This window comes from Periplaneta americana, chromosome 9 (assembly GCF_040183065.1).
Source record: "Periplaneta americana isolate PAMFEO1 chromosome 9, P.americana_PAMFEO1_priV1, whole genome shotgun sequence".
NCBI lineage: Eukaryota > Metazoa > Arthropoda > Insecta > Blattodea > Blattidae > Periplaneta > Periplaneta americana.
This window is the reverse complement of record NC_091125.1, coordinates 90,218,999-90,245,781: the sequence shown is the minus strand read 5'-3', so window position 1 is coordinate 90,245,781 and position 26,783 is coordinate 90,218,999. Positions and strand designations below refer to the sequence as shown.

The 26,783-nt window shown below is 35.3% G+C and overlaps 2 protein-coding genes across 4 annotated transcripts in view; one reads left to right on the top strand and one right to left on the bottom strand.

Annotated features, from left to right (window-relative positions):
• The window catches only part of LOC138706225 (fatty acyl-CoA reductase wat-like), a 335,996-nt gene that overhangs the window by 73,575 nt on the left and 235,638 nt on the right, over positions 1–26,783 (bottom strand). The window lies entirely within an intron of this gene.
• LOC138706224 (fatty acyl-CoA reductase wat-like) overlaps positions 1–26,783 on the top strand; it is a 72,741-nt gene that overhangs the window by 10,407 nt on the left and 35,551 nt on the right. The window contains exons 1-3 of one of the 3 annotated variants that reach the window (XM_069835264.1): positions 12,421–12,515; positions 17,600–17,819; positions 20,686–20,934. In XM_069835264.1, coding sequence (XP_069691365.1) covers positions 17,610–17,819; positions 20,686–20,934 — 459 coding nt within the window. In that variant the 5' untranslated portion in view covers positions 12,421–12,515; positions 17,600–17,609. Of the gene's footprint in view, positions 1–12,420; positions 12,516–13,050; positions 13,173–17,599; positions 17,820–20,685; positions 20,935–26,783 lie in introns of those variants that run through there. The other 2 variants (XM_069835266.1, XM_069835265.1) reach the window with 2 other exon arrangements.

The following is a 26,783-nucleotide window of genomic DNA, read 5'->3' as shown; positions in this document are numbered from 1 at the left end:
TTACAACGTTACGGAATCAACATCAGGCCTTATTACCCATTCTTCGTCACCGTACATCTTTCTATTCATCCTCTTTCACAGTGTCAGTTTGTCGCCTATGGAACTCCTTACCTCGTCATGTCAGGGATAGCCGAACGGTTAATCAATTTAAATTAAGAATTAAGAATTACATACTTTTACATGAAATTGATTTGTGAGTGTTAGCCGATTTTTTATAGATTACTCTGTGTGTATATAAATTGTCATTTAGGTTATCATAAATTAGAATTAGGATATGAATTGTAAATAACTTAATTATGTATCATGTTTAGTTAATATTTCATTATAGCCCATGTAAGCTTATTAATGTGCATGGAAATTATTTTTATTTTTAAGTATGACTTTCGTATTTTTGTCATTGTTTTATTACGTATTTTATTTCTGGTAGTGTGGAAGAGAAGGCCTCATGGCCTTAACTCCACCAGAATGAATAAATAAATAAATAAATAAATAAATAAATAAATGAATAAATAAATAAATAAATAAATAAATAAATAAATAAATAAATAAATAAATAAATAATATCCATAAAAAAGCATAAAAATAAATTGCAGGTACAGTATCTTAGTTATTGTGATTTTGGAACACTCATTCTAACAACATTCTTCATAGCCTGGAAAGAACACATTAGGCCTAACTATAGAGGGTAATTTAGATAGAATGTTGCAAAAACTTAAACTCATTTATTCTTTACTGAAACGACATACAGAAACAAAAGTGGCATGAAATGATAGACGAACTTCTTAAGTTTGCATGGACTTTACAAGTGTTGGATATGAGCATCAGGGGTGACACGGCAGATGTCTAACCGGTACTCCATTTCTTCCCAGACGCGAGCCAACATATCCCCGGTTATCAGGTCCACTGCATCAGAGATGCGTCGCTTCAAATCATTCAGGTTCTGTGGTAATGGGGGACATACACAACATCCTTCATGAGCCTCCACAAAAAGAAGTTGCAGGCTGATAGATCAGGAGATCTCGGAGGCCAAGTCAGCATTGCTAAATCCTGATTCCCGGTGCGGCCGATCCAACATCCTGGCCGGGTGTCATTTAGGTGCTTGCGAACATCATGATGATAATGAAGAGGAGCACCATCTTGTTGAAAAATTGCATTACGAGAGTCTTCCTCTAGTTGAGGCATTAACCATTCTATTAACATGTCCAGATAGGTGTGGCCAGTGACAGTACGCTAAGCAAAAAAAGAAGGGACCATACACTTTGAACGTATTCCGAATCTCAGCGCTGAGCAATCTGATGGCATCACTGTGTTCCGAATTTCACCGATGGCGTCACTGATGCTCCACCGGTGTCGCACTGGTGCCATCACCTTGCAGAAGTGGTGGCAGTCTCCATCAGCCGCCATCAGTGAATCTGATTGGTTCTTGCATAGGGAGGGAATTAGCAGACGAATGACATCGTGCACTGTTGTGTCATGGCGGTGTGTTCTGCTTTAGTTCTCCTGTATTATCACCATTAAATCGAGAAAAATTCGTTCCGGCACCGAGAATCGAACCCGGGACCTCTCAGCTCTGCGCGCTGAGGGCTCTTTCCAACTGAACTATGCCGGCATAGGTTCGATTTCCGGTGCCGGAACGAATTTTTCTCTATTTAATGGTGATAATACACACTGACTACTTCATAGTAGTCGTGTTAATATTCAATGAGGATGGCGAGACTTCGTATAATGAATATTTGATGTTCTCCTGTATTGTTTGTAATGAGCACAACGTAAAAGCAATGAGCCAACATGTCAACAGACCGGTTATTACTACCGGTTCAAGAAATAAATTGTTTATGCTCTCTTTTCTTTGAACGAGATGGCAGTACGGAAATTTCGTAAAATTTTGCTAGCACAGACGACTTATACAGTCGCCATGACAGCCATCGATCCTTCCAGCAGTTTTGTTCCTATTTCGCTGCAGTGTGACGTCATTGTTGTCCACCGGTCCGGTGAGATTCGGAATACGCTGAAGTGTCTGCTAATCGCGCAAAACACTTTTACTTCGAGGTAGCCATTTCATCTAGCTATCGACTAAATGTAAACAAAACCTAGCGCCTTTTGCGTAAACTTTGTAAAACTGCAAGCAGTAGACAAGCGAACTTAAGAAGTTCTTCTATCACCTAGCGCCTCTAGCGGCTTTTGCGTAAACTAAAACTACAAACATAGACAAGCGAACTTAAGAAGTTCTCCTATCATTTTATACCGCTTTTGTTTCTGTATGTCACTTCAGTAAAGAATAAATATGAGCTTTAGTTTTGTACCATTCTTTTTTAATTAGTCTATGTAGCTATCAAATTATTATGGGTCGTTTATTTATTGAGAAATTTAAACTGTTCCACATAAATATCTTAAAAAAGTTTACTTTACATATTTTCAAAGCAATATGAAATATGGTTTACTGATCTGGGGTAATTGTTATCACATACAGAAGATATTTTTAGTTCTAAAAAGGACAATAAGAGCCATAACTGGTTCGTAGTCTACGGCTCATAGTAAACCATTATTTATAAAAGAAAAACTACAACTATAACTGTATTATAGGCTATGTACGGTATATCCTTCAAGCAATTACGTATGGCTATGAAATGAGAAATTCAAATGGTACTAAAAGTTTTTCACGATCTTATAATCTTAGGAAGAAGGATTATTTTGCCATTTCTAAATGTAGACTGTCAAAGGCAATGAATAATTACTCGAACAGTGTTAGAACTATTATGCAATAAACTGCCTAGTCAAATTTCTACCTCGGGACTAGGAGAGATGGCGGTGCACAACTTCTAATCACTAGATTGTGCACCAATATGCCTCGGTTAAATCCCAAATCTCTCCGCAGTGCATATGAGGAGAAAGCATGTGTCATTGTTGATAGTGATTCGTCCGTCGGAACGTTAAGCGCAGCAGCGCTCTTGGTGCTATTGGACAGGAATGAGGAACATGCTCCTTCTCTCTTCCTCAACTTCGTCAACATCCTCACCCATTCCCTGATCTCGGCTCCACAAGTAAAGAACCCTGGCCCACACCACTTCTACACAGATGACAGTGATTGACAGGCCAGTTAGGGGAAGTTGTCTTGCTATTATTGCCACGTTTACTCCTGGCCGGACTTTTAATTTTCTTTTGCAACTGATTGGATTCTTTTCAATGTATTTTCTATTTACAAACAAATTAAATCAATATTATTATTATTATTATTATTATTATTATTATTATTATTATTATTATTATAACAGGTATTCACCCATGATCGAGTGGTTAGCATGTCTTTAGATCAAAGCGATGCGGGATCAAACCCAGCTCAAGAAGTGGGAGTAAAGATCCTCAGCATGCCTTTCTTTGAAAGCGAAGTAAAGCTGTTAATTCCATGATGTAAATATTTTGCATGTTAAAGAACCCTAAACCCTGAAAAAGAGGGTCCCTGGGCAAAATTACCGGCTCTGTATTTAATAAATCATCTGATCCTTCACCATTTTCAATTATTCTTCTAATAAAGTTCTTAAGATTTTGTACTATAAGTACACTTTGTTTTCGTAACTTCGCCCCCTTTCCTATTGGCGATTTATTACAATTCTTACGCTTAGTCGGATTCCTTTCAGAAGAAGGCCCTGGTCGTGGTTGTGGAGGCACTTCACTATTATTATTGTTTATACACTGCCGAAAGAAATTAAACATTGTAAATTCACTATTGACTATCGTACTGTTGGAGACCACAACACGCTGTTACCAAGATACAAGTGAAACTAATGCATGGGCAGGAAAATTCAAAACACAGCATTCTAGGCGGCTTCCTGGGGGATCTTTGTCCACGGTTTCACTAATTGGGGGAGCGTGTCAGTCAGATTTATGGCCTCCTGAACCCAACTCTGCAACGAAGGTTCTTTACTTGTGAAACCAAGAGTACACTACACTTACACATACACTCACCCTAATACATGACATAGCTCTTCACAAATACATATTATGCATAGGCTGGTCCGCCGAAGTGGTGTGCAATTGAAAATGGGTCACAGACCTGCCACCTATCGACAATATGCGGAACTAGAATCATACACGTGAAGTGGGTAGGCACTGTACACACACATACACACACAATGTAAAATTGTGAATATAGGAATATAAGTTAAATATAATAAACATAACCATGGGAGGATAATATTAAAATGGATTTGAGGGAGGTGGGGTATGATGATAGAGGCTGGCTTAATCTTGCACAGGATAGGGACCGATGGCGGGCTTATGTGAGGGCGGCAATGAACCTTCGGGTTCCTTAAAAGCCATTTGTAAGTAAGTATAATAAACATAACCTATAATTTCCATATAACATAACATGCATATGTAATGGCAGGGTTTTAGAGACAACTAAATTTAGACAGAAAGGGGCAACTGGTACAGTAAACATAACCTATAATTTCAACATATCTAGATATCAGTGTGGTGCAACTGAAAATTATTGAATCGTGCATAAATGGATGTACAAGAATTTCGCAATATTTAATCGAAATAAGGACAGATATTATACATACGAACAACGTCATTTTCACATCAAAAATAATATTACATCTTAACTCGCAAGTGAATTATGTCTGAAGTGTCTCATAACCATTTTGTTATTGCAATTACACTACATTTTAGAGAAATATATGTTACTCTTTAAGCATTCCAACTAATTTATATGGTTGACACGCCGCCCTTCCTGATCAGGTTAAGCGAATCACATGGTCTGCCTTCGGCCTGTATTAGATCACGATGGCAGTGACACAGTCTATTGTTCCTAGTACTCACAGCGCTCCAAGCGGCTAGCAACTATCGCCAGAAATGCAAAAAATTATCCCAAGTTCGTGACTGTATATAGGCCTACTAGACTGTATTTTAACTATGCGGCACCACATAACACAACAATGTTAGCTGTCGTCGAGAAGTTTCGTCGTACGGAATCAGTCTTTGTCGCCTTGCGTGTTATAATGACTTATGTAGAGTATGTTTGTAATTTCAGTACTCCGTATGAGCTGAAAGAAGCTAAACTAAAAAATGAAACATGGGAATCAGTATATGATAATGGTGGTATGAATAGTAAATTCAATGTGATTCATAATACATTCTTAAATATCTTTGAATCCAGTTTTCCTGTAAAGTACAAAAATTCTCAAACATCTAAAAACAATTGGATTACACAAGGCATAAAAATCTCTTGTAAAACTAAGAGGTCTCTCTATATTCAAAGTAGAAGTAGTAATGACCCCAAATTAATAGCTCACTTTAAAAAGTACTCTAAAATATTACACAAAGTAATCTTAAAAGCCAAAGAACTTTACTATAACGGAATTATTCTAAACTCGAATAATAAAATTAAAACAACTTGGAACATAATAAAAAAAGAAAGTGGAAAGTGTAGAAGTAAAGAACAAGGTTACACTCTTGTAACAGATAATAGAAAAACATCAGATGCAACAGAAGTTGTGAACATATTCAACAATCATTTTCTCTCAATAACTGATAACCTAAATATCCCACAGAATAATAATAATAATGCCACTGATTGTTTGAAAATATTTATTCCTGTAACTTTCCCAAATATTCAAATTTTTCCAACAACTTCACGAGAAATAATTACAATTTTAAAGCAATTAAAGTCTAAAACTTCCTCGGGATATGATGAAATTATTAGTAAAATATTAAACGCCAGTTCATAAATAATAGCCAAGCCCCTGTCTTATTTATGTAACTTTTCAATGTTTAATGGTGTATTTCCAGAGCGACTGAAATATTCAGTTGTTATTCCTTTATTCAAGAAAGGGGACAGAACCTTTCCCGAAAACTACAGGCCCATATCCCTTCTACCAGTCTTCTCAAAAGTCTTCGAAAAAGTTATATATAAGAGAGTATATCATCATCTTGATAGATACAACATTCTCATTCCGGAACAATTTGGATTCAGAAAGAATAAATCAACTGAGCAAGCGACGTTTAATTTAACTGATAAAATTCTGGAAGCTATTAATAAAAAATTACAAGTAGGAGGGATATTCTGTGATCTCTCCAAAGCTTTTGATTGTATTAACCATAAAATTCTACTACAAAAATTAGAATACTATGGTATTAAAGGCATAGCATATCAGTGGTTTGAGTCATATCTCCTAAACAGAAAACAAAAAGTGGAAATCAACGTAATTAATAACTCCTTTAAATCTACATTAACATGGGGAAATGTTCATACAGGGGTCCCACAAGGATCTATATTAGGGCCTCTTCTTTTTCTAATTTTTATAAATGACCTTGGCCCCATAATAAAAGGAATAGGTTATCCTATACTATTTGCAGATGACACAAGTATCATAATTACAGACATTACACACATTCAAATATAAAACTGAAACAATTCTACTTAAAATTTATGACTGGTTTACAACCAATAAACTAGCATTAAATATTAATAAAACTAACATAATTCAATTTAAAGCCACTTCAAATTTAATCTCTGAAACACTGGACACAACTATCAACAATATACCTCTACTAGAAACATCAACAACCAAATTTCTTGGTTTGCATATTAATAATACAATAAATTGGAAAAATCATATCAAAGAAATAACCCCCAAACTTAGCTCAGCATGCTTCGCAATTAGGTCGTTACAACAATTTCTAAATAGCAATATCTTAAAGACAATATATTTTGCCTATTTTCATTCCATTATGTCCTACGGAATAATATTTTGGGGAAATTCTGCAGATAGTAAAAATATATTCTTATTACAAAAAAGAGCCATTGGAATAACAGTTGGAGCAAAGGCTAGAGAATCATGTAGATTATTTTTTTTTTAATTAGAGATTCTAACCTTAACAAATCAATACATATACTCTACAATAAATTTCCTCTTATGTAATAAAGAAAATTTTCCAACTAACTCAGCCATACATAGTATAAATACCCGCAGAAAGAATTATTTTCATACGCCATCTTCAAATTTATCATGCTTTCAAAGGGGAGTACGTTACATGGCGATAAAAATGTTCAATAGTCTTCCTGAAGACATTGAGAATCATAGCCGAAACCCAGCATTATTTAAGGTAAAACTAAAAAAATTACTTAATATCTCACACTTTCTATTCTGTAGATAAATTCTTGACATTTCACAGTACTGTGTAAATATTATAATACTATTAAATGGTAAACATATTACATTGTATAAAATATTATTGTTATTAAGTTATTAATTCTGTACATATTTCATATTTGCATTTTATATGTATTGCATTTTATTGTTAAACGTAACAATTGGACATGTTCTTTATTCTATGCTATAAAGCAAATGTAAGAATATTATGGAACGAATAAATCTATCTATCTGTCTGTCTGTCTGTCTGTCTATCTATCTATCTATCTATCTACCTATCTACCTACCTGTCTGTCTGTCTGTCTGTCCATCCATCCATCCATCCATCCATCCATCCATCCATCCATCCATCCATCCATCCATCCATCCATCCATCCATCCATCCATCCATCCATCCATCCATCCATCCATCCATCCATCCATCCATCCATCCATCCATCCATCCATCTATCTATCTATCTATCTATCTATCTATCTATCTATCTATCTATCTATCTATCTATCTATCTATCTATCTATAGACAATAAACACCATCTCCTCTGTTGTGAGAACCATATAATTTCAGCACTAACACCAAAGCTGAATACAATGTCAAAGTACCAAATAAAATAAATAAATACTTGGTTGTTGGGGAAACATGGACAGCAGATGAGCGATTTCAGTACCGTTTGTTTTTCCGCATACTATACAAGAAACTCTCAATAATAGCGACTTAGTTCCTGTAGGTAGTCTAATCCAGTGGTTCCCAATCCCAACATTTTTTGACTGACGACACAATTTATTAAACGCCCACGATATCGCGACACACTTATTTGTTTTTATTAATAATAATAATAATAATAATAATAATAATAACAATAATAACCAGTGCTTTCTTCTGCAGAAAAAGGTGGTGTAACTCTGTGTAGAATAGTTATATACAATAAAAGTAATTTGATACAGTTGTATGAACACTTTTTAATAATTGAATAAAATTAATAAAATCGGTTAAAAACCATACATGTTTCGGAGGAATGCGGTCGTACATCCACACCAGCGTCGTGGTACTACCACTGAAGATGGAGGAGTATTCCTCCGAAACATGTATGGTTTTTAACCGATTTTATTAATTTTATTCAATTATTAAAAAGTGTTCATACAACTGTATCAAATTACTTTTATTGTATATAACTATTCTACTCATGAACACTGTTGCATCTGACCTAACTTATGTAATTTAATCTGTGTAGAATATTCTATAGCGAAAGGGGGGATAATTACTGTTCATTTCACGGTAATTTTGTAGTTTTAAACCTCCTTTTCGTTCAACTAAGACTTTCAAGGTCTAAGCCATTTCCAGCACGTTCCACCAGAAAAGAAACACTGATAATTTCTATGTAATGTCGGAGATCCAGTGTTGTAGATACGTCGATGTTAATATGCAATCGAAAATTCTAAAAAAGAAAACAAGCAGCAACTTGAATGGCATTAGATGAAAACAAAGGTATAATATCTGTGTGACAAAAATCCCAACCTATTTATACTGGATATCTGATACAAGATTTTCATTATCGTTTTTGAAAACTCATCGACTCCTTAACCACCCAGGTATAAATTAAATCACACTTTCACACAGACATGGTCATAGAGACTCCTGAAAAAAAATATATATAAAAATAACAAAACAGCACAGACTTCTGAAAATTATTTTAGATATATCTTAGTATGTCTAAAACAAGATGACATGGACATTATTTAAATTAATAATATCAAGATACTATTTTGATCATATTTAAGGCTGTCATAAATGTTGTTAAAATTAAAAAGATTTTGAAAATGATCAATTCTATACATTTTTTTTTTTTTTTTTTGCTCTTTTAGATATTTTTCGACGTTAAACTTCAGATTAGAACCTACATAGTTCATAATTGATCTTAACTTTAACAAGAATATACTTTTGTTATAAAACTACAAATTGTAAAAATGTTGATACATGGATAGATTTATTGAGCAATATTATACATACAGATGTACTACATTATCAGAATTTTCTCTTAAATCCAATACACGAGACTTCTGACCTACATGCTGTATAAAACAAGTCCTACTTTGTAGGTTTCACCCCCCTCATCTATGATTAGATCCAACCACTCTCCAAAAGAATACACAGATTAAAATGAAAATGGCACAAACAAAAAATGTAGTACATTTCTAGGATACACTCAAACATTGCAAGTTACACGCAAATCTGGCTACCAGATATACCTCTCAGTGAAGCTGATTTGTATAATTTCAAGGGAAAATTGTTCCGGAGCCGGGTCTCGAACTCGGGCCTTTGGCTGATCGCGCCAATACTCTACTGACTGAACTACCCAGGAAGTTACATATAATAATTTTAGAGTCTTCTTTTTCACTTTCTTCACTTTTTCTTTACTGTGTACCATTGCAGTTATGGCATGTCTTCACTGTACACTCCAAACAGACAGGTTTCCTGCAACAATGACAAATGTATTCTGTTTTGTGTTTCTCCTTTCGCCGACAAGTATAGCTTTTCAAGTTTCTCTTCAAATGGTGGCAGAGCCTCTTCAGCTCCCAAGATTCTTCTATTGGAGGATCGGGTTTCAAATGTGATTAACTTATTGTTGTGTCTAATATGCATATGGGGAGTAACGAGTACATTTGCAAGATTCGTCTTGAAAATAATTCTGGAAATTCGTTCGTTGTTTTTGTAGCAACCGTACATGATAAGTACATTAATTGCACTAAAGACAAGATATCCAAAAAAAAATGGCCATAAGCCAGCGTCTGGTTCGACGACCACAGCTATATTGTGCACACCTTCTCATCTAGGAAATCGACGTCAACCTTAGTCATATTATAATATGCAATAATTACGGGTTTATCACTTACATAATCAAAAGTTTTTGAGTCATGCATATAGGATAACAGGACGACAGCCCTATTCTTTCTGGAAACGTGAGACACCATGGTCACATTATTGGCGAACCCGAATATCATCATTCATATTTTTCTCATCGTTCTCGCCATCATCATTCAGATCTAACTCAGATTCTGACTCATACTCGCTTTCTATTGCGACATCTTCGGCGCAATCCAGAGCACAACCACTTCCTTCATCGTCCTCATACTACTGTGATACAGTACAGCTCGTGCATTATGTCCAGACATTCCCCCACTCTTCCTACAGAGCTGCTCACGAGATCGGATGAATTATAGGGGAATGGGTTAACCTTTGCCTTGAACTCGGTAGACACACTTCCGACCTTCCTTTCTACTCCTACCCCCTCTACAGAAACGTTGTTCCCCTACTGCGCATCGCGAGTGTCTTGACAAAATGCATGAGCTGTACTGTTGAAATTAGGAGCATACACATTCACTGTGTTCGAAGGGCCAGGTTTGTTATCCATAATCATAGGATTATTCACATTCACATTATACGAAGAATCAGGTTTGATGGTCATAGTGAGTACCCAGGCACGGTCTGCCAGACCGTTCGAAATAATATGTGATAAACTACTGCCAGACTCAGTTACAAACAAATCCCCAAATCCCTATGACAGAGGTCTTCCTCGACAACAATCAACAATTATATAGAATCATAGCTGTGCAATTAAATTTTAAATGGAGACATAAGCAGTGTGACCAACTGCAAAGGTCTGAGTGACAATGGCTGGGTGGTTGAGGGGCAATCGAAAATTCTAAAAAAGAAAACCAGCAGCAACTTTAGTGGCATTAGATAAAAACAAAGGTACAATATCTATGTGACAAAAATCCCAACCTATTTATACTGGATGTCCGATAATAGTACATTATGCAACGAGCTTATAATGGTAGTAATTAAGACGCAAGTATGATTGTTTATGAAACGAGCGCAAGCGAGTTTCATAATTTTCATACGGGCGTCTTAATTACCATTATAGGCAAGTTTCATACGACTTTTTATGCTCGACCATATTTCTGACTTGAAATTATTTAAAATTAGGTCTTCTTATGGTTATGTGCGTACTGACCTGAATTGTGAGATGTGCGCAGACGCGAAGGTATTTATTTTTTCCGAGGCCGAATGTCATTGACCTTGGCAGAGAATAAGATGAACATTACTCTGATATAACCTGGAAAATGATTTAGAATTGAAAAACGAGATGACAAATTGAATTTATTTGAATATTATTTACAATTAACGCTAATTATTATAGTAACAGAAAATAACCTTCTGCGACAGTATTGGATTTCCAGCTTCCGTGACTTTTCGCTAATTGTCTTTCGATTGCATATCCGAGAATAATCGATATAACGGTACAAAGCTGACTTGTCATTGGCTGAACACCTGAACTTTAATTAGTAGGTGTACTTTAATGACATGCATTAAAGGACTGCTACCAGGTGTATAATTACTACATTTCGGCATGGTCGAGCATAAAAGATTTTTATTATCGTTTTTAAAACTCATCTACTTAAATTAATGTGAAGTCTGCACTTTGTGAGTTGCACAGATTATCTCTATACGTGGCTTTATGATTGACAGGCCAACACGTGAATCATCTTCAAAATGCAGCAGTCTGTTCCTTTTTTTTAGATTTCACTATTCCCATGGTAGAAAAATGATGATTCACACAAATATGAATTTAAAAACGGCAGCTCATATGTTACGTGCTTTCTTTATCTCAGTAGATATTAGTGATTTTTTTTGACATCACGGTGGAGTCGGTGGAGAAATAATTTATTATAATTTATTAATCTAAAGCCAAAAAAATGTTGATAACGTCCTTTTTACACAACACTATCGATGCGCTATTATTGTCGCAGTAGGACAGTACAAACATGTTGTCTTACTCAGTGGCTAGATACTTTCATAATAATATTATATCTAATTATTTGGACTGGTCGTATGAAACACGACTTTGTAAGTAATGGAGATATGGAACCCAATCCAGCGTACTGGGAACTCAGTGAGTGTACTCAATTAAAAGAGAGGGCTATGAATAAACACAATAAAACACGCAATTTATTGTAACTTTAAGCGGAGAATGATTTTGAACCGCTATTTCCCACATTCATCGAAACACGACCCGAGTTTTGAGCATGCCCATCATTACATGTTTGGTATCAGAACCCCGACTCTTAAAACCAAGACACCGACGGCGAATACATTATATCTCACTGTGGAGGAACTTAATATTACAATTACAATGTGTTATGCAAAGCATTTTCTGTCTCCATGCTAAGTAATTCAAAATGTCAGAATGTCATTTACATTTGCTTATACAGTAGGTACATAACGCAAATATTAAAAGACTGCAATATGCAAACACTGGCACAGTTGGTTCCAATATTTCACTCACTTCAGCTTGAAGAGTACTGTAAGTTAATAACAAACATTAATACCATTTAGAATGTCTGAAAAGATATTGTATAATGTCATCTCAAAAGAAACGATGAACTTACGAATGTAGGTAACTCTCAGTCAGATTTTTCGAAAGTTCTTCCTTCATTAGATATTGTCTGTTACACTTTGTCTTGCAACGTAATAACCTCACAGACAGATAGACAGAGAAAGACAACTAAGTTAGGGTCGTCTTAGGAGATCTCAACATTTTGTAGTTCTCGACACTTTTAAGAAAAGTAGCCAATACAAACACTGATCCCAGTCAAACATTTTCGAACTACATGACATCTGTGATGGTTGTATTTTTAATCTCTGTGTAAGTGAATATTGTGGATTGAACTTGGGTTTTATGTTCACAAAGGGCAATAAACAAAATAAATGTGAGATACATTTTTCTTTTCGCTCATGAAATATACACATCAAAAAAAGTTTTGCATAACGACGAATAGTACGGAAAATAAACATATAGCCTTTTTTTAGGCTCCTCATTGTAAAGTGTTCCGTTTGAAACATTCGGTGCTCGTCCGCCGTTTTGCAACCAATCGCTTCTCCCATTTTCTGCTGTCAACAGAGGAAGAATAGCCAACTCATGTCACGGCCTGGGGCCTGTTTCACAATGTTTACAAGCTTTGTAAATTGTAAACTTTGCTTGTAAATTGTAAACTTCTGTTTCACAATCTTTGTTTGTAATGTTGAACTTTACAAAAGAAATCAAATCTTTACAAATTAAATTTTGTTCATTTTACAAGTATTCTGTTTCACAATGAAGGTTAATTTTACAAACGTGTAAACCTTACTTGTAAAATTAGCACATTTTCTACAATACCTCTAAGACGTGTAAAGTTTGATATTGCAACAAATTATGAATAAATACAATAAAGAAATACTTATTAGATTAATTTTTATTAACGGGATAATATTAAGAATTAAACTAAAGCAGTTTTGATGTTATTAAGGAGTTCTAATGACTTAGACGAAGATATTGAATTTAGGCCTACTCAAACAAAGACGTATATGTAAAATTCTTCGATCAAGAATTAATAACACGTTCGTATCATTGTATGAATTTAATGAAAGCTTTCGAAAGAGTCCCGCGCTATACCTCAGAATACCGCGTAAGTATTTATATACGGAGACTGTATTTAATAAATACTCGAACTTAAAAAAGAAGTTCTCTGCACCAAAAATAAATAATTCAATAATGCAATAACGTCACTACTTATGCGGTATTCTGAAGTCGTTTCGAGTCCCGTTTCGCTGGAATCTATCCTACAAGATATGGGATATCATATCCAATATCCAAAAGGGAAAAGTGATGCCCTAACCTCAAAGCGAGAACTATATTGTTTTCCATTGGTTGCATAGTAGCTGTCAGTTCTGTGAGTTAGCAGATAAGCACGGAATTTCTAAGATATCAGTGTGCAAAAGTGCCCACAGAGTAGTTGATGTTGTTAAGAGTTACATTTGGGGCAGGTTTTTGATCACCAAAATGTTATTTACTATAGCACGGAATTTTTATGCTGCTGCTGGGATCACTAAAGTTTGTGAGGTTATGGAAGCAACATTAATAAATAATACTCATGGATCAACACAACAATGAACCTGATTTTGTAGTTAGACATAGTAATTATTTTATCAATTGAATATTTTGTACGTGGACTAAATCTGTTATTTAATTATTTGACTGAGTTTGGTGCTAACTTTGGTCATTTGAGTCGACCAATCACATCACATGAAATTACATTGTCGCCAATATAAAAAAATCTAAATACTTTTAATTTTCTTTAACAACACTTTATATTTTCTCTTGGTCAAATATGAATCAGCAAGCTTAGAATAATCTATTTTAGTACAAAATATAAACATATGTATCGATAGTAGTAAAAAAACAGTGACTTTAGCTCTGCTCATTAGCGATTTTTGTAAACTGTCGTTGGCAATATTGTGTAAATAATAATGCGGATTTGTAAATTTCTTTAGCTGATTTTGTAAATTTCGTCAATCTTTACAAACTAATAAGATAGCATTGTGAAACACAATTTACAAGCTTTTGTAATCTTTTACTTGTTATTTGTAAATTGTTAATTTGTAAGGATTGGGAAACGGGCCCCTGTACGCATTCGGAGCATGTTCTCAGTCACATAAACAAGCCTAGGCGATCCACCACACTGTTTAACCAGGTACGCATCATCGCACTGATCCAGCAATAACTCAGACAGCTGTGGCAAAACGTCCTGGAGTCAAGCAAAGTGACGTGCCGTGTGTATGAAGGAGGTATCATCAAACGCATTCCGTGTCTGATCGTCCGCGGACAGGTCGTCCTCGCTCCACAACAGCAGCTCAAGACCGCTTTGCATGATAAGCGCCACAGAGCAACGTAATAAAAATTTCACTCACTGGTTTCAACTCTACGTATAACCACAGTCTAGTATATACAGTCACGAAGCTTGAGTTTATGAGAGTACTAGGAACCATAGGCTGTGCAGGTACTATTTCGCATTGTCTGTAATGAGGCGATAGTAGCGATTCTAGTGGTTAGCAACTATCTATGGATGCATATTTACTACGTATTGAGCTTCGTGACTGTGTATACTAGACTGAGGTATAACGTTACGACACTACACACAAGACACACTTCCTGGCGGCAGCCCATCTCGCACTAATTTCTTTATTAAACTGTACAAATTGATGCAAAACTACAATCAACAACTTTATCTACGCGACAATACAACAGCGTACACATACCTTCAACAGCAACACACGAAGTCTTCTCAAATAGGCCTATCTGTCACAATTTTCTTTTCGTAGCGTTCGACTCCTCCGTGCTCACTTCAACAAGTCTCGCTTGTACCTTCCAATGTCTACATAATACAAATTATACAAGATCATTAATGCTACAATAGTGCACCAAAACTTAGATTTGTGACTAGCACCGAGCGATCAATATTGTATTATCGAAGGAATTAATGCCATTAGTGCTGCTATCATTAAATGAGCCGTTCAGAGCAGAAGTGGTGTAAGTCAAAATTGGATAATGAGATTTAAAGTAAAAATTCTGTAAAATACAGCGAAAAGGAGCAATTAATATGTCCCTCGTGCTATCCACTCACTACTAAAAGATTAAATAAATTGAATATTAATTGCTACTTTGTGCTGTAATTTACAGAATGTTTAATTTAAACCTCATTACCCATTTTTGACTTAACACCACTTCTGCTCTGAACGGCTCATATACACTCACAGTATTTTGCGTCACAAGCGCTGTACACACCCCGCGCTTCGAACTACGGTATGCGGCAAAACAAACGACGTGGAACTGTTCCTCATCTGTTCACGTTTTCTTAGCAATGAAGTATTTATTTATTTATTTATTTATTTATTTATTTATTTATTTATTTATTTATTTATTTATTTATTTATTTGTTTATTTATTTATTTATTGTATAATTAGTTTGACGTATTGTGAATTCAGTGTTGTGTTGACTTCTGATATTATGCTTCTAAAAGCGAAGGAGCAGATGTTTATTGTCAAGCAATATTTTCGGTCATAGGGAGTGGGCCATCAGAATGGACCGAATTTGCTCCAAGTCAAAGAGCAGTACCAGGAGCGATTTAACAATGCGGCATCAAATAAAACAACAATGTTTGCTGTCGTCGTACAGGATCAGTCTTATATCGCCTTGCATGTTATAATGACATCTTGATTCTCAGAGTATGTTTGTAAATTCAGTCCGTATGACCGGAAATAATTCTCGACAATAAACGCCTACTCCTCTATTGTGAGAACCATAATTGCAGCAACAGCCCCAACAGTGAATATACAATATGATAATTATTATCATATATTATTATATGATAATTATTATATACAATATGATAATTATTATTATTGTCTATACTAATAATAAATCTGTAGCCGAAATTTTTCTGGTAATTTTCGATTTTCCAAAAATAATTGGTCCTAACATATATAATTAACCACCCTGAAACCGAAAATCGCTTTTTTGAAATTTTTGTTTGTATGTCTGTCTGTCTGTCTGTATGTTTGTTACCTTTTCACGCGATAATGGCTGAACGGATTTCGATGAAAATTGGAATATAAATTAAGTTCGTTGTAACTTAGATTTTAGGTTATATGGCATTCAAAATACATTATTTAAAAGGGGGGTTATAAGGGGCCTGAATTAAATAAATCGAAATATCTCGCTTATTATTGATTTTTGTGAAAAATGTTACATAACAAACGTTTCTTTAAAAATAATTTCCGATAAGTCTTATTTCTTGAAAAATTTTGATAGGACTGATATTTAATGAGATAAATGAGTTTTAAAATTAAAATAACTGCCATCTAAGGCCGTGTAATGAATTAAAAAACAAATGACTTCGTCTATAAGGGGCCTTGGACAGCAACAATCGAAAGCTATGAAAGATAGCCTACAGATAACGTTTCTGTGTTTGTATGAAGTAATATTAGAAGCCTAAATTAACCGATTTGTATAATTAATTATTAATTCACCATTGGAAAGTGCAGTTTGTCTAGATGGACATAATGCTATAATGTTATTACAGTAACTTCTGAGTGAATCAAGGACAGGTAAGATTAAAATAGCTTCTTATGCACAGAAAACTTGATAGGCTATTCTGTACATTCGTTTCCTGTATGTCCTAAAATAATTTTTATTACCAAATGAGTGGTCTCTGGATCAAAATTATAGCATTTTAATTATGCAAATACAATTTAAATTAAGTAACATAATAAAAGATTTATCCTTACATCAAACACGAATGTTCCCTGGATCACATGTCCTATTTTAATTATGTAATTACTTTATATTTATTTCTAACGGGTGCAGCGGAGCGCACGGGTACTGCTAGTTATAAATAAATGCTTGTTTGTTGGAGAAACATGGAAACCACATGAGCGATGATTTCAGTTTTTGCGCATAACAGGCCTAAACAAGAAACTGCCAATAATAGCGACTTAGTGCCTGTAGGTAGTCTAATTATTATAAGTTGATTTTCTTATAATCAGATCTGTTTCACAATGTGTACTTGCAGGCGCAACAACATGGAAGAGTGTGATGGCAAAAGCACCCCCATCAGGGAGTTCTACAGAGGCACCAACGTGTTCATAACTGGATGTACGGGATTCATGGGCAAAGTCCTGGTAGAGAAATTGTTACGAAGCTGTCCGCACATCGCCAAACTCTTCCTTATGTTGCGCAGTAAGAAAGGCAAGGACTGGCAGACGCGGCTGGACGAGACTTTTCAAGATGTTGTAAGTTCATTAAAACTTCCTCACCATTTGATCCAAGGTCGTAGGTTAAAATTCAGGTCGTTAAAAATTAGCATTTCAACGATTCCGCTGCCTCTAATAAACCTAACCGACGGACACCCGATACAAACAATAGTACGATCTACACATGAAACTGAATTGATACGAAACGCGTGAAATTTGTAAAAAGGTTTCTGTTACGTTATTTGAAACTAACTCCTTAAATGTATATTAATAATATTGGATAAACGAAAGAGACCTCTAAGTTAGGGTTGCTATATGCATCGATGTCGAGTGTTGGAAAAGTGTCCCGGCCAGTTTGATCAAAATCCCGGATTTACAAGATATATACATTTTACGATAATATTATGTAATTTTCACTATGACATGTATTTGAAATTTCCGTTTCAGCCACCATATTAAAATGCGATTATTATTAATCGATTGGAAACTTGACTACAATCACTTTGGTTTAAATTTATCGACTAGAGTTGGCAAGCTACCGAATGAGATTCGTTATACTAAAATCGCTATGCTAAACGTTCAACAGGTTGCAGGTAGCAACAAAGAATCGTAATACACTCATTGTTTTGCTGTTTTAATACTGCATGACTTATTTTTTTTCCCCAATTAACTTTCAGCTGTTTTATTGGCGCCATAGACTCAGAGATGCCAACTTCTTACATTTTCTTCGACTTTGTTTTCGTTGCTAACTTCAGAGCGTTGGTTCAGAGCAAAAGAATGCATATAAACATCACACAGAAAAAATTAAAAAACAAAAAGTAGTGTGTTGCTTTGAGGCAACACTATGCAGCAGTGTCATTGATTATTATTATTATTATTATTATTATTATTATTATTATTATTATTATTATTATTATTATTATTATTATTATTATTTAATACTGTGACTATGCCTCGAAAACGTAAAACTAAATTTAAAGACGCATATTCAGCAGGATCCCCAACAATTATTGAGAGGTCGCAACGAGTATGAAGCGGAAGTAAATTCTGCAGATAGCTTTAACTGAAATTATTTTATTGTTAGAAAAAGAACAGATTTCCATTCTTTAAAAAATTTCACAAGTACGGTGTTCCAAAAAAAAAATATATTTGTTCACGGTTGCTACTTTTCAATTTCACTTGGAGGGTAAAGTGATATCACAGATCACATTGTTATGGCTAAACACAGAAATTCCTTAATTCAGCGTCCTCCACTAAGCAAATAACTACTTATTTTACCATCAGTAAGTGCGAAGAAAGAGACATAGGTTCAGTAGCTGCTCCAGAAGCAACGTTTGCTTTCCACTCAGTCAGACACCACCATTGCTACAACTCCACCATATGTAGAAGGAAGTTGTTTTTAGAAATGTTCCATGATTCAAATGTAGCTAAAAGATTTTCCAGTGCGAAAACCAAAACAAGCTATCGTAAATAATGTAATTTCTTCCCTTACGCAGGAAGAACTGAAAGAGAATCTTTCAGAATCAGGCTTTATGGGCATCAGTATAGATGCCAGTAATCACAGATATCTATATCCTGTGATAGTGCAGTTTTTTGATAAAGATGAGAGCATTCAATAAAAACGGTAGATATAATCGAATGTCATAAATGGAAATTCTGATACAGTCTCTGTGTTGTTCATAACATTATGATGCAGAACAACATTGAAGGTAAAATATCTTCCTTCTGGGGGGGGGGGACAACACATACAGATTTTGGAGATCTAAGTAGGATATGTGAAAATAATGCTTTTAACAAATTTATATGTAAACTGGGTAGATCAATTATTGTAGGGGCTGGGCGTCCAGCCCATATTTAGTACAATTCTTTGCAGCTTGGTGCTGACAATTCCTCTATAGATGTTCAAACTATAATTGTGAAAGTGTATATTTACTTTTCAATATATGCTAGATGCCTAAGTCTCCTCTCAGCAATTGAAAGATATTTACATACGTTTCAGCCATTACAGTCATACTTCATGTCACAAGACAAATGGCCTGTTCTTTTGAAGTCCTTCTTCTCTAGTGAAGTTGGGGAGGCTAATTTCTGGTTTATTATGGTACACATGAGCTTGTTTCAAGGTCCATTGCAAGGATTGAGATGAAAAAGTTTTCAGTAAATGAGGTTAAAATAATACTGTTGGATGTAATTGACACTTTGAAACCAAGAAAGGATGGTGGTTTTGTTAGGACAAAGGTTACAGATTTATTCATAGATCTGCCAGATTGACAGTGTGTAAAATTTCATAATGAATTTATGTCTTTCTATGATTCTGTCATTGATTATCTACTGAAATGGAGTGAGCATCCAACTCAACTCAACCATTTGATTGGATGATTTTGTAGAAGCCAGCTGTATGGGCTGATATTGAAAAAAATTTAAAGGATTGAATGACAAGATTACTTGCTAATTGAATTAAAGTAGTTTGTTTGGTCAGGCAGTGAAATTAAAATATTTTGCCACAGAAAACGAAACAAATAGAGAACTTACCAATTCATTAGCTAGTAAGAAGTGGGCAATGTCCTTCAAAAGTTGGGTCTCAGAAGAACAGTATTCTGAGCTCTTAAAAATTGTCCAGTTTTACTTTTCTCTCACTGGGGATAATGCTAATGCAGAGAGGTTATTCTCCTTAATGAACGTTCACTGGACTGAAGACAGGAGCAGATTAAGTGTTGGCATCAAAAAGGGCAATTCTTGATATTCAATACAATATGTCAAACATTAGCATTGTAATGAATTAAATAAATTGATTAGAAGTAGGAAAAGTATTTTTATATAATAACAATACAGCAAAATACAGCATACAATATACATTTATTTCTGAAGATATTAACCACGTCATTTTCATGTGATACTCTGTTTTCAGATCTTTGATCGATTAAAGAAAGAGGTTCCTGATTACCAACAGAAGATAACAATTGTGTCTGGAGACTGTCAGGTAGAACAACTTGGGCTAAGTTCTTCTGATCGTCGTCTGATTATAGAGGAAGTGCATATAGTGTTTCATGTAGCGGCAACAGTGAAGTTTGACGAAAAACTGAATATTTCTTTCAACACAAACGCAAAAGCCACGGAGGACATTCTGGACCTGGCGCACGAAATGAAGAAACTGAAGGTATGTTTCCATACCAATAACAGAGTCTGACTTATTAATCTACAACAGGGATGAAAAATTATTGACAGTGAAACCTTCGTTCCGGAGGATTTGATTTCCATGCGTTTTCTATTTAAATTACTTTTAGGAATATTTATATTCGATTTATAGACGTACTTGTGTAACAAACAATTTTCAATTATGGCTTCCAATGTTTAAACAACAGATTTTGAACAGCAGTAGTCCAACTATATCCTATAAAACAATTAGATAGATAATTGAACGAAACAGATTGCACCGATCAATCAGTCAGTCAATCAATCAATCAAACAATCAATCAATCAGTCAGTCAGTTAATCATACAAGAGCCAGAGTCAATTGCAACAGCAGACAAAATAATTATTTAATTATCTCTTCCTAATTCCAAAACAGTCCACTTAGTAGAAGCTGATAACCAGCTGCTGAAGCCGTTAGCCCTGTGAACTGACAGTTTATTTATTTCCTCTGCGCTTAAATTGACGTTTCATTATTAACAAAGACAAGGTGTGTATGAGCTCCAATCTTGTGGATGAATGAATGAGGATTCATGACTTATTGAGTGAATGAATGGATGAATTAATGAATGGTTTCATGAATGAATGAATGAATTAATTAAATGATGAATGGATGGATGGATTGATGAATGGGTGTATCAATGAATGGATGAATGATTGATGAATGGATGGATGTATGAACCTATGGAAGAATGAATTAATGCATGGATGGATGAATGAATAAATCAATGAGTTGATTAATGAGGTAAGTGGGCGGAAAATAATTAATTTTGCACTTCCATATGAAAAAACATTCGAAAATTCTGAAAGGGAAACCCGAAAATGATCGTAACCTAATAACTACCACGTGATGAGGAGAACAACAATAATTGGGCAGAATCGAAGAATTCGTTAAAAGCTTCGGTAGCGATTTGAGAGTGGGGGTAGATTGAAAATAGTTTCCTTTCAAGTATTTACTTTTTGAAGGTAGATTAATTCCTACATTATTTTAGATTTTAGATTGGGGATATCAACCTGAGCGACTTCAAACTGGAATTTATTTATTGTCCTCGAAAGAGAATGCATTTGTGCCATTGCGCTTTCTATATGAGTGACACTCGAGTAAGCTCGCCTTACAGTGCCGAAGGAAACATGCTAAAACCAAGGCTACGATTCAGAACGCTTTAATTCGGAAAATGCCGAAATTATGTGGAATGGGAGGTGCAGGTCCATGGCGCATTTCTTTTAAGGATCAACCCGACATTTTTCTTAGCGCCTTAGGATAAACACCAGACAGTGTGAGTTATTTCAATTTAGAAGTGTAGCCAGTTGGCTGTGAGATGATTTTAACTATGGCCTAATCGGCTCTGAGGGCATAATGTGAGGTAGGGTGTTTATTCTTCTTCCAAGCCTGTAAATACTGTATACTCGTATATGAATGAATGAAAAGAGCTAAAAAGGAGGAATTATCAGTAAAAAATAGACGATGATAATCGTGTTCTTGCAGTGTGAGCTCCTAGCCTAAAGGCCACTTGTCCCACTTCGTTCACACTGTCCCAATTTTTTTTTTACCTTGGGGATTTAGTGAAGTGAATTTTTAATGGCAGGAAGAGTAAGTATCTCATGCCCCCATGTTTTAGATTGCTACCAGTGTACTTCATTAGGACCAGGTACCCAGCTTCGAAGCCGTTAGCCCTGTTGGGACTTCAGTAAGTTTTATAGGGAGAAAAAGTCGAAAGGATCGTCAATTAGTTGAATGTCAAGTGGCTGGGCAGTTAAGCCAGCCGGGCACGAGTACGTGCAGCAGCATAGACAGCTACGGGCTATTCCATATTAAATCCGACAAAATTTCAGAAAATTTTACCTCACATTCAAAAGAAAAAGGTGCGTCTGTCATCGAAAGGCCTTCACTGGTCAAGCCTAATTGCCGGTGAAAATATCCCCAACTAGTATTACTTATCATTTTATAGAGCGCCAAATTAATCGTACTTTCGTAAAATGTTTAGTTTTGGAAGAACATTGCTCAGAGACATTTAGTGGCAGTGTTTCCAAAGGCATCTCTTTTTAAAGCAGACTCAGAGAGTAATATAATGACTTTGGAAGAATTTTTTAAAATTATTATTCACTTGACTATGCAGATTTATTTATATTACTATTTTTCTTGACGAAATAGCTAAAAAATAAAAATACGACAATATGGGTGACTTAATATAGAATAAAACACAGTTTACAGATCCAACATTTTCTTTGGGTAAGGGTGGAAAATAAAAATAAAGAAATGAATTCTCATTGTGAATTTCTTCGCCGCGAGGCTCCATCATACAGCAAGCTGAACGTGCGCGTAGTTGGCCAACGCTAGCAGCTCGTAAGTTCCGTCATGCGAGTAGTTCACGCATTCGAAAACTACTGGAAATGAAACATGTATTTCTCTGAATACTAAAATAATTTTATACAGATATTACAGAATCACTACACTAACCTGTTACTGTTTACTGATGGTTACGATTGGTGTAATTTTTTGCGTTTAAGACAATACGTAATCAGTATCTTACCTTAATATAGCAGTTTCTTAGTTTCATTTTGGAGATGCCGATAAGCTCACTGTGTTATAATATCAATTTTTATTTTCCACCTGTGCTTATCTTAATATTTGGATTTATATTAACGTTTTCGACACTCAGTGTGTGTCATCTTCAGATATGGGGTCTATGTCATTGTGTGTTGTGAAGACCTAGCTTCTTAATTATGTTGTGGGTTGTTCACTTGTGTATGACCTTTCATGATTTCTTAATTTAGCTAAAATTACTATAAGCAGTGTGTGGTTGGTTGTTATGATTCTGTTAAATTCTATCTTTTGAAAACCCATATAGGACAATAGAAAATTATGTTAAAACCATTATTATGACACATAAATATAAACAAGTAAAATATATGCACTATAAAAACACTGTAAAACACTGTATACACTATATCACTTTTATCACATATATGGTTGGCTGTGTTGGCCTGTTATATCGTTAAAAATTGGGTTGTTTTTACTGTTCTTGGTAAAAACTGTCTTTTTGACGCACTTTCACTGATTTTCCATAGTATTGTATGTTGGAGTTTTTGATGTTGTTCAAGTTGACAACTGTGAATCGTGGATGCTGTTATTGAGTACTTAGACGTATATAATACAAGCTATTTTCTGTTGAGTCCGCTGTCTAGTATGGCCATGCGTGTCTGCAACAATTTACTTTATATTAATTAATATATTGAATTAAGGCGATTTTGTTTTCTATTAGCTAAGTTGGAATTTATCGCGTAAAAATGTTGTATGGAAAATACTTAAGGGAACTGTGCCTATTATCGCACATGCGCCTAATATCGCACCCCATGGTTTATGAGTTCAGAACAGGCATAACACCCTGAATGGAATAGCAGCTTATTCAATTCAATTAAAAGGAGTGTTAGCGCCCGCAGATGGATTGCTGCGAGCTTCAATACATACTACACGCCTTGAGAAAGGAATAGGCAATGGGAAAATATTTGTAGTGTGTGATATTAGTGGTGTTTATACAACCAACGGTAAGGGGCAAAACTTTTATACACCGTTAGTTTGTTTTGGTTAGTCGTGTAATATTTTTATTCAGTTAAAGAAATATTATAAACGTTTTATTTTTACTGAAACAAATTATTTTGTTTCGTGTATGTTATTTGCCCAATATCGCACACTTGTTGTTTTCCTATTATCGCACAGTGCGATATTAGGACGATGTTACTGCAAACTAATACAATCGTACAATTAATCTGATAATTCCAAAATTATTAAAAAATTGTCATTGCAAATGAGTCCAAAACGTTGTAAGCTGTGGAAAGAGAAGGTTATGAAGGCTGCAATCATATCAGTTAGGAACAAAGCCATGGGATTGCAACGTGCTTCCAATTCTTTATTGTTCCCAAGTATACTTTAAAAGATAAAGTCAATAACAAAGAGGAGGGTGTAGATAAACTAATGAGCACGAAACTTGGTATAAAACATGTACTTCCATTTGAACTGGAAGATTCTTTGGTTTCATATTGCTTAGAAATGGAGTAGCGATTTTATGGTTTATCTGCAAAGGACTTAAAACTATGGCTTTTCAGTTAGCATTTATGAATGGTCTGAACCACCCATTTTCGAAGAACGATGAAGCCGCAGGACGGAAATGGCTGCACAGTTTCTTGAGAAGACACCAGGAATTGAGTCTCCGGAAACCACAAAGCACGACTATGGCAAGGATCAGAGGTTTCAATCAGGAGAACGTAATTAAGTTTTTTGACATTTATGAACCATTGATGACCATTGTCAAGAATTCACCAAACAGACTGTACAACTGTGACGAGACAGACTTGACAGTGATTCAACACAAAGGCAACAGACTAGTTAGTCTGAAAGGTAAGAGGCAGGTTGGATCTGTATCTTCAGCAGAGAGGGGATCTTTAGTGACTGAAGTGACATAAATGAGTGCAGCTGACCATTTCCTGCCACCGTTTTTGGTTTTTCTAGGGTCAACATAAAAGCCGAACTTCTGGATGCAGCACCAAATGGTAGCTTAGCGGTCCGTCACAAATCTGGCTGGATTCAGAATGAAAGATTTGTTCAATGGTGTCATCACATTCTCAGCAATGTGAAGCCTACGAAAGATGACCCAGTAATTCTAGTGTTAGATGGGCATTATTCCCACACTAGAAATGTTGAACTCCTCGAACTAGCACGAGTTAATGGTGCTCATATTGTGTGCTTACCTCCACATTACACACATAAGATGCAACTCTTGGGTGTGGCATTCATGCTACCTTTCAAAACTTACTATGCTCAAGCAATTGAACAGTGGCTCAAACAAAATGCAGGCAGAGTAGTGACTCACTACCAGGTTGGTATGCTATTGGGAGAAGCTTTCAATAAAGCAGCAACTGTTGCTGTAGCTACAAATGGCTTCAGAAATGGTCTGTATCCTTGCAACCGCCATATCTTCAGCGACTTTGAATTTCAAGAAGTTTCTCCTAATACCCATGAATCAAGTGATCATTCATCTGAAGCTTTACCAAATAGATTAGATGATGCCAACACTTCCCAACCTCGGCCAGGCTCTATCAGTATCAACGAGCCAAAAACTCCACAAAATTAGTCGAGAGGCAAACTCTATCTTTTGTTACGCCTGCTGACATTTCACCAATTCCTAAAATAACTTACAACAAAAAAGTCCAACTGATAGAGGACGTAAAAGTGGTTCTGCTGCTCTACTAAAAAGTTCACAATATAAAAGGAATTGGCTGATGATTAAGAGGAAATTACTCACAGATAAGGAGACATATGAACGAAAAACCATTAAAAAGAAGTAGATTGATAAAGTACCTACTCAAAGGAAGAGACAGAAAAAACAAAGTCAGGTATCTTCAGATTCAGAAGACGAAGAGTTGGATGAGCCAGTGTACATCTCCATTGATAATGGAGATAGCGAAAATTTTGCAGAATGTCCATATTGCAACGTGAAGTTTTCTTTTGACAAAAGGGGAGAAAAATGGATCGTATGCACTAAATGTGGAATTTGGTGCCATGAAGAGTGTTCTGGGGATGATGATTACAAAAATTGCATTGTGTTATTGTTTGGAAGGTTAGATTTAGTTCTCTAAATATCTTAATTATGTTTAATTAACAAACATTCTATACCTTGCAAATCAAGCTTTCAGGTATAACTCCCTGTAAGATTATTTGAATAATTTCGAGGGAAAAATTGTTCCAGGGCCGGGTATCGAACCCGGGACCTTTGATACGTTAAACCAAAGGTCCCGGGTTCGATACCCTGCTCCGGAACA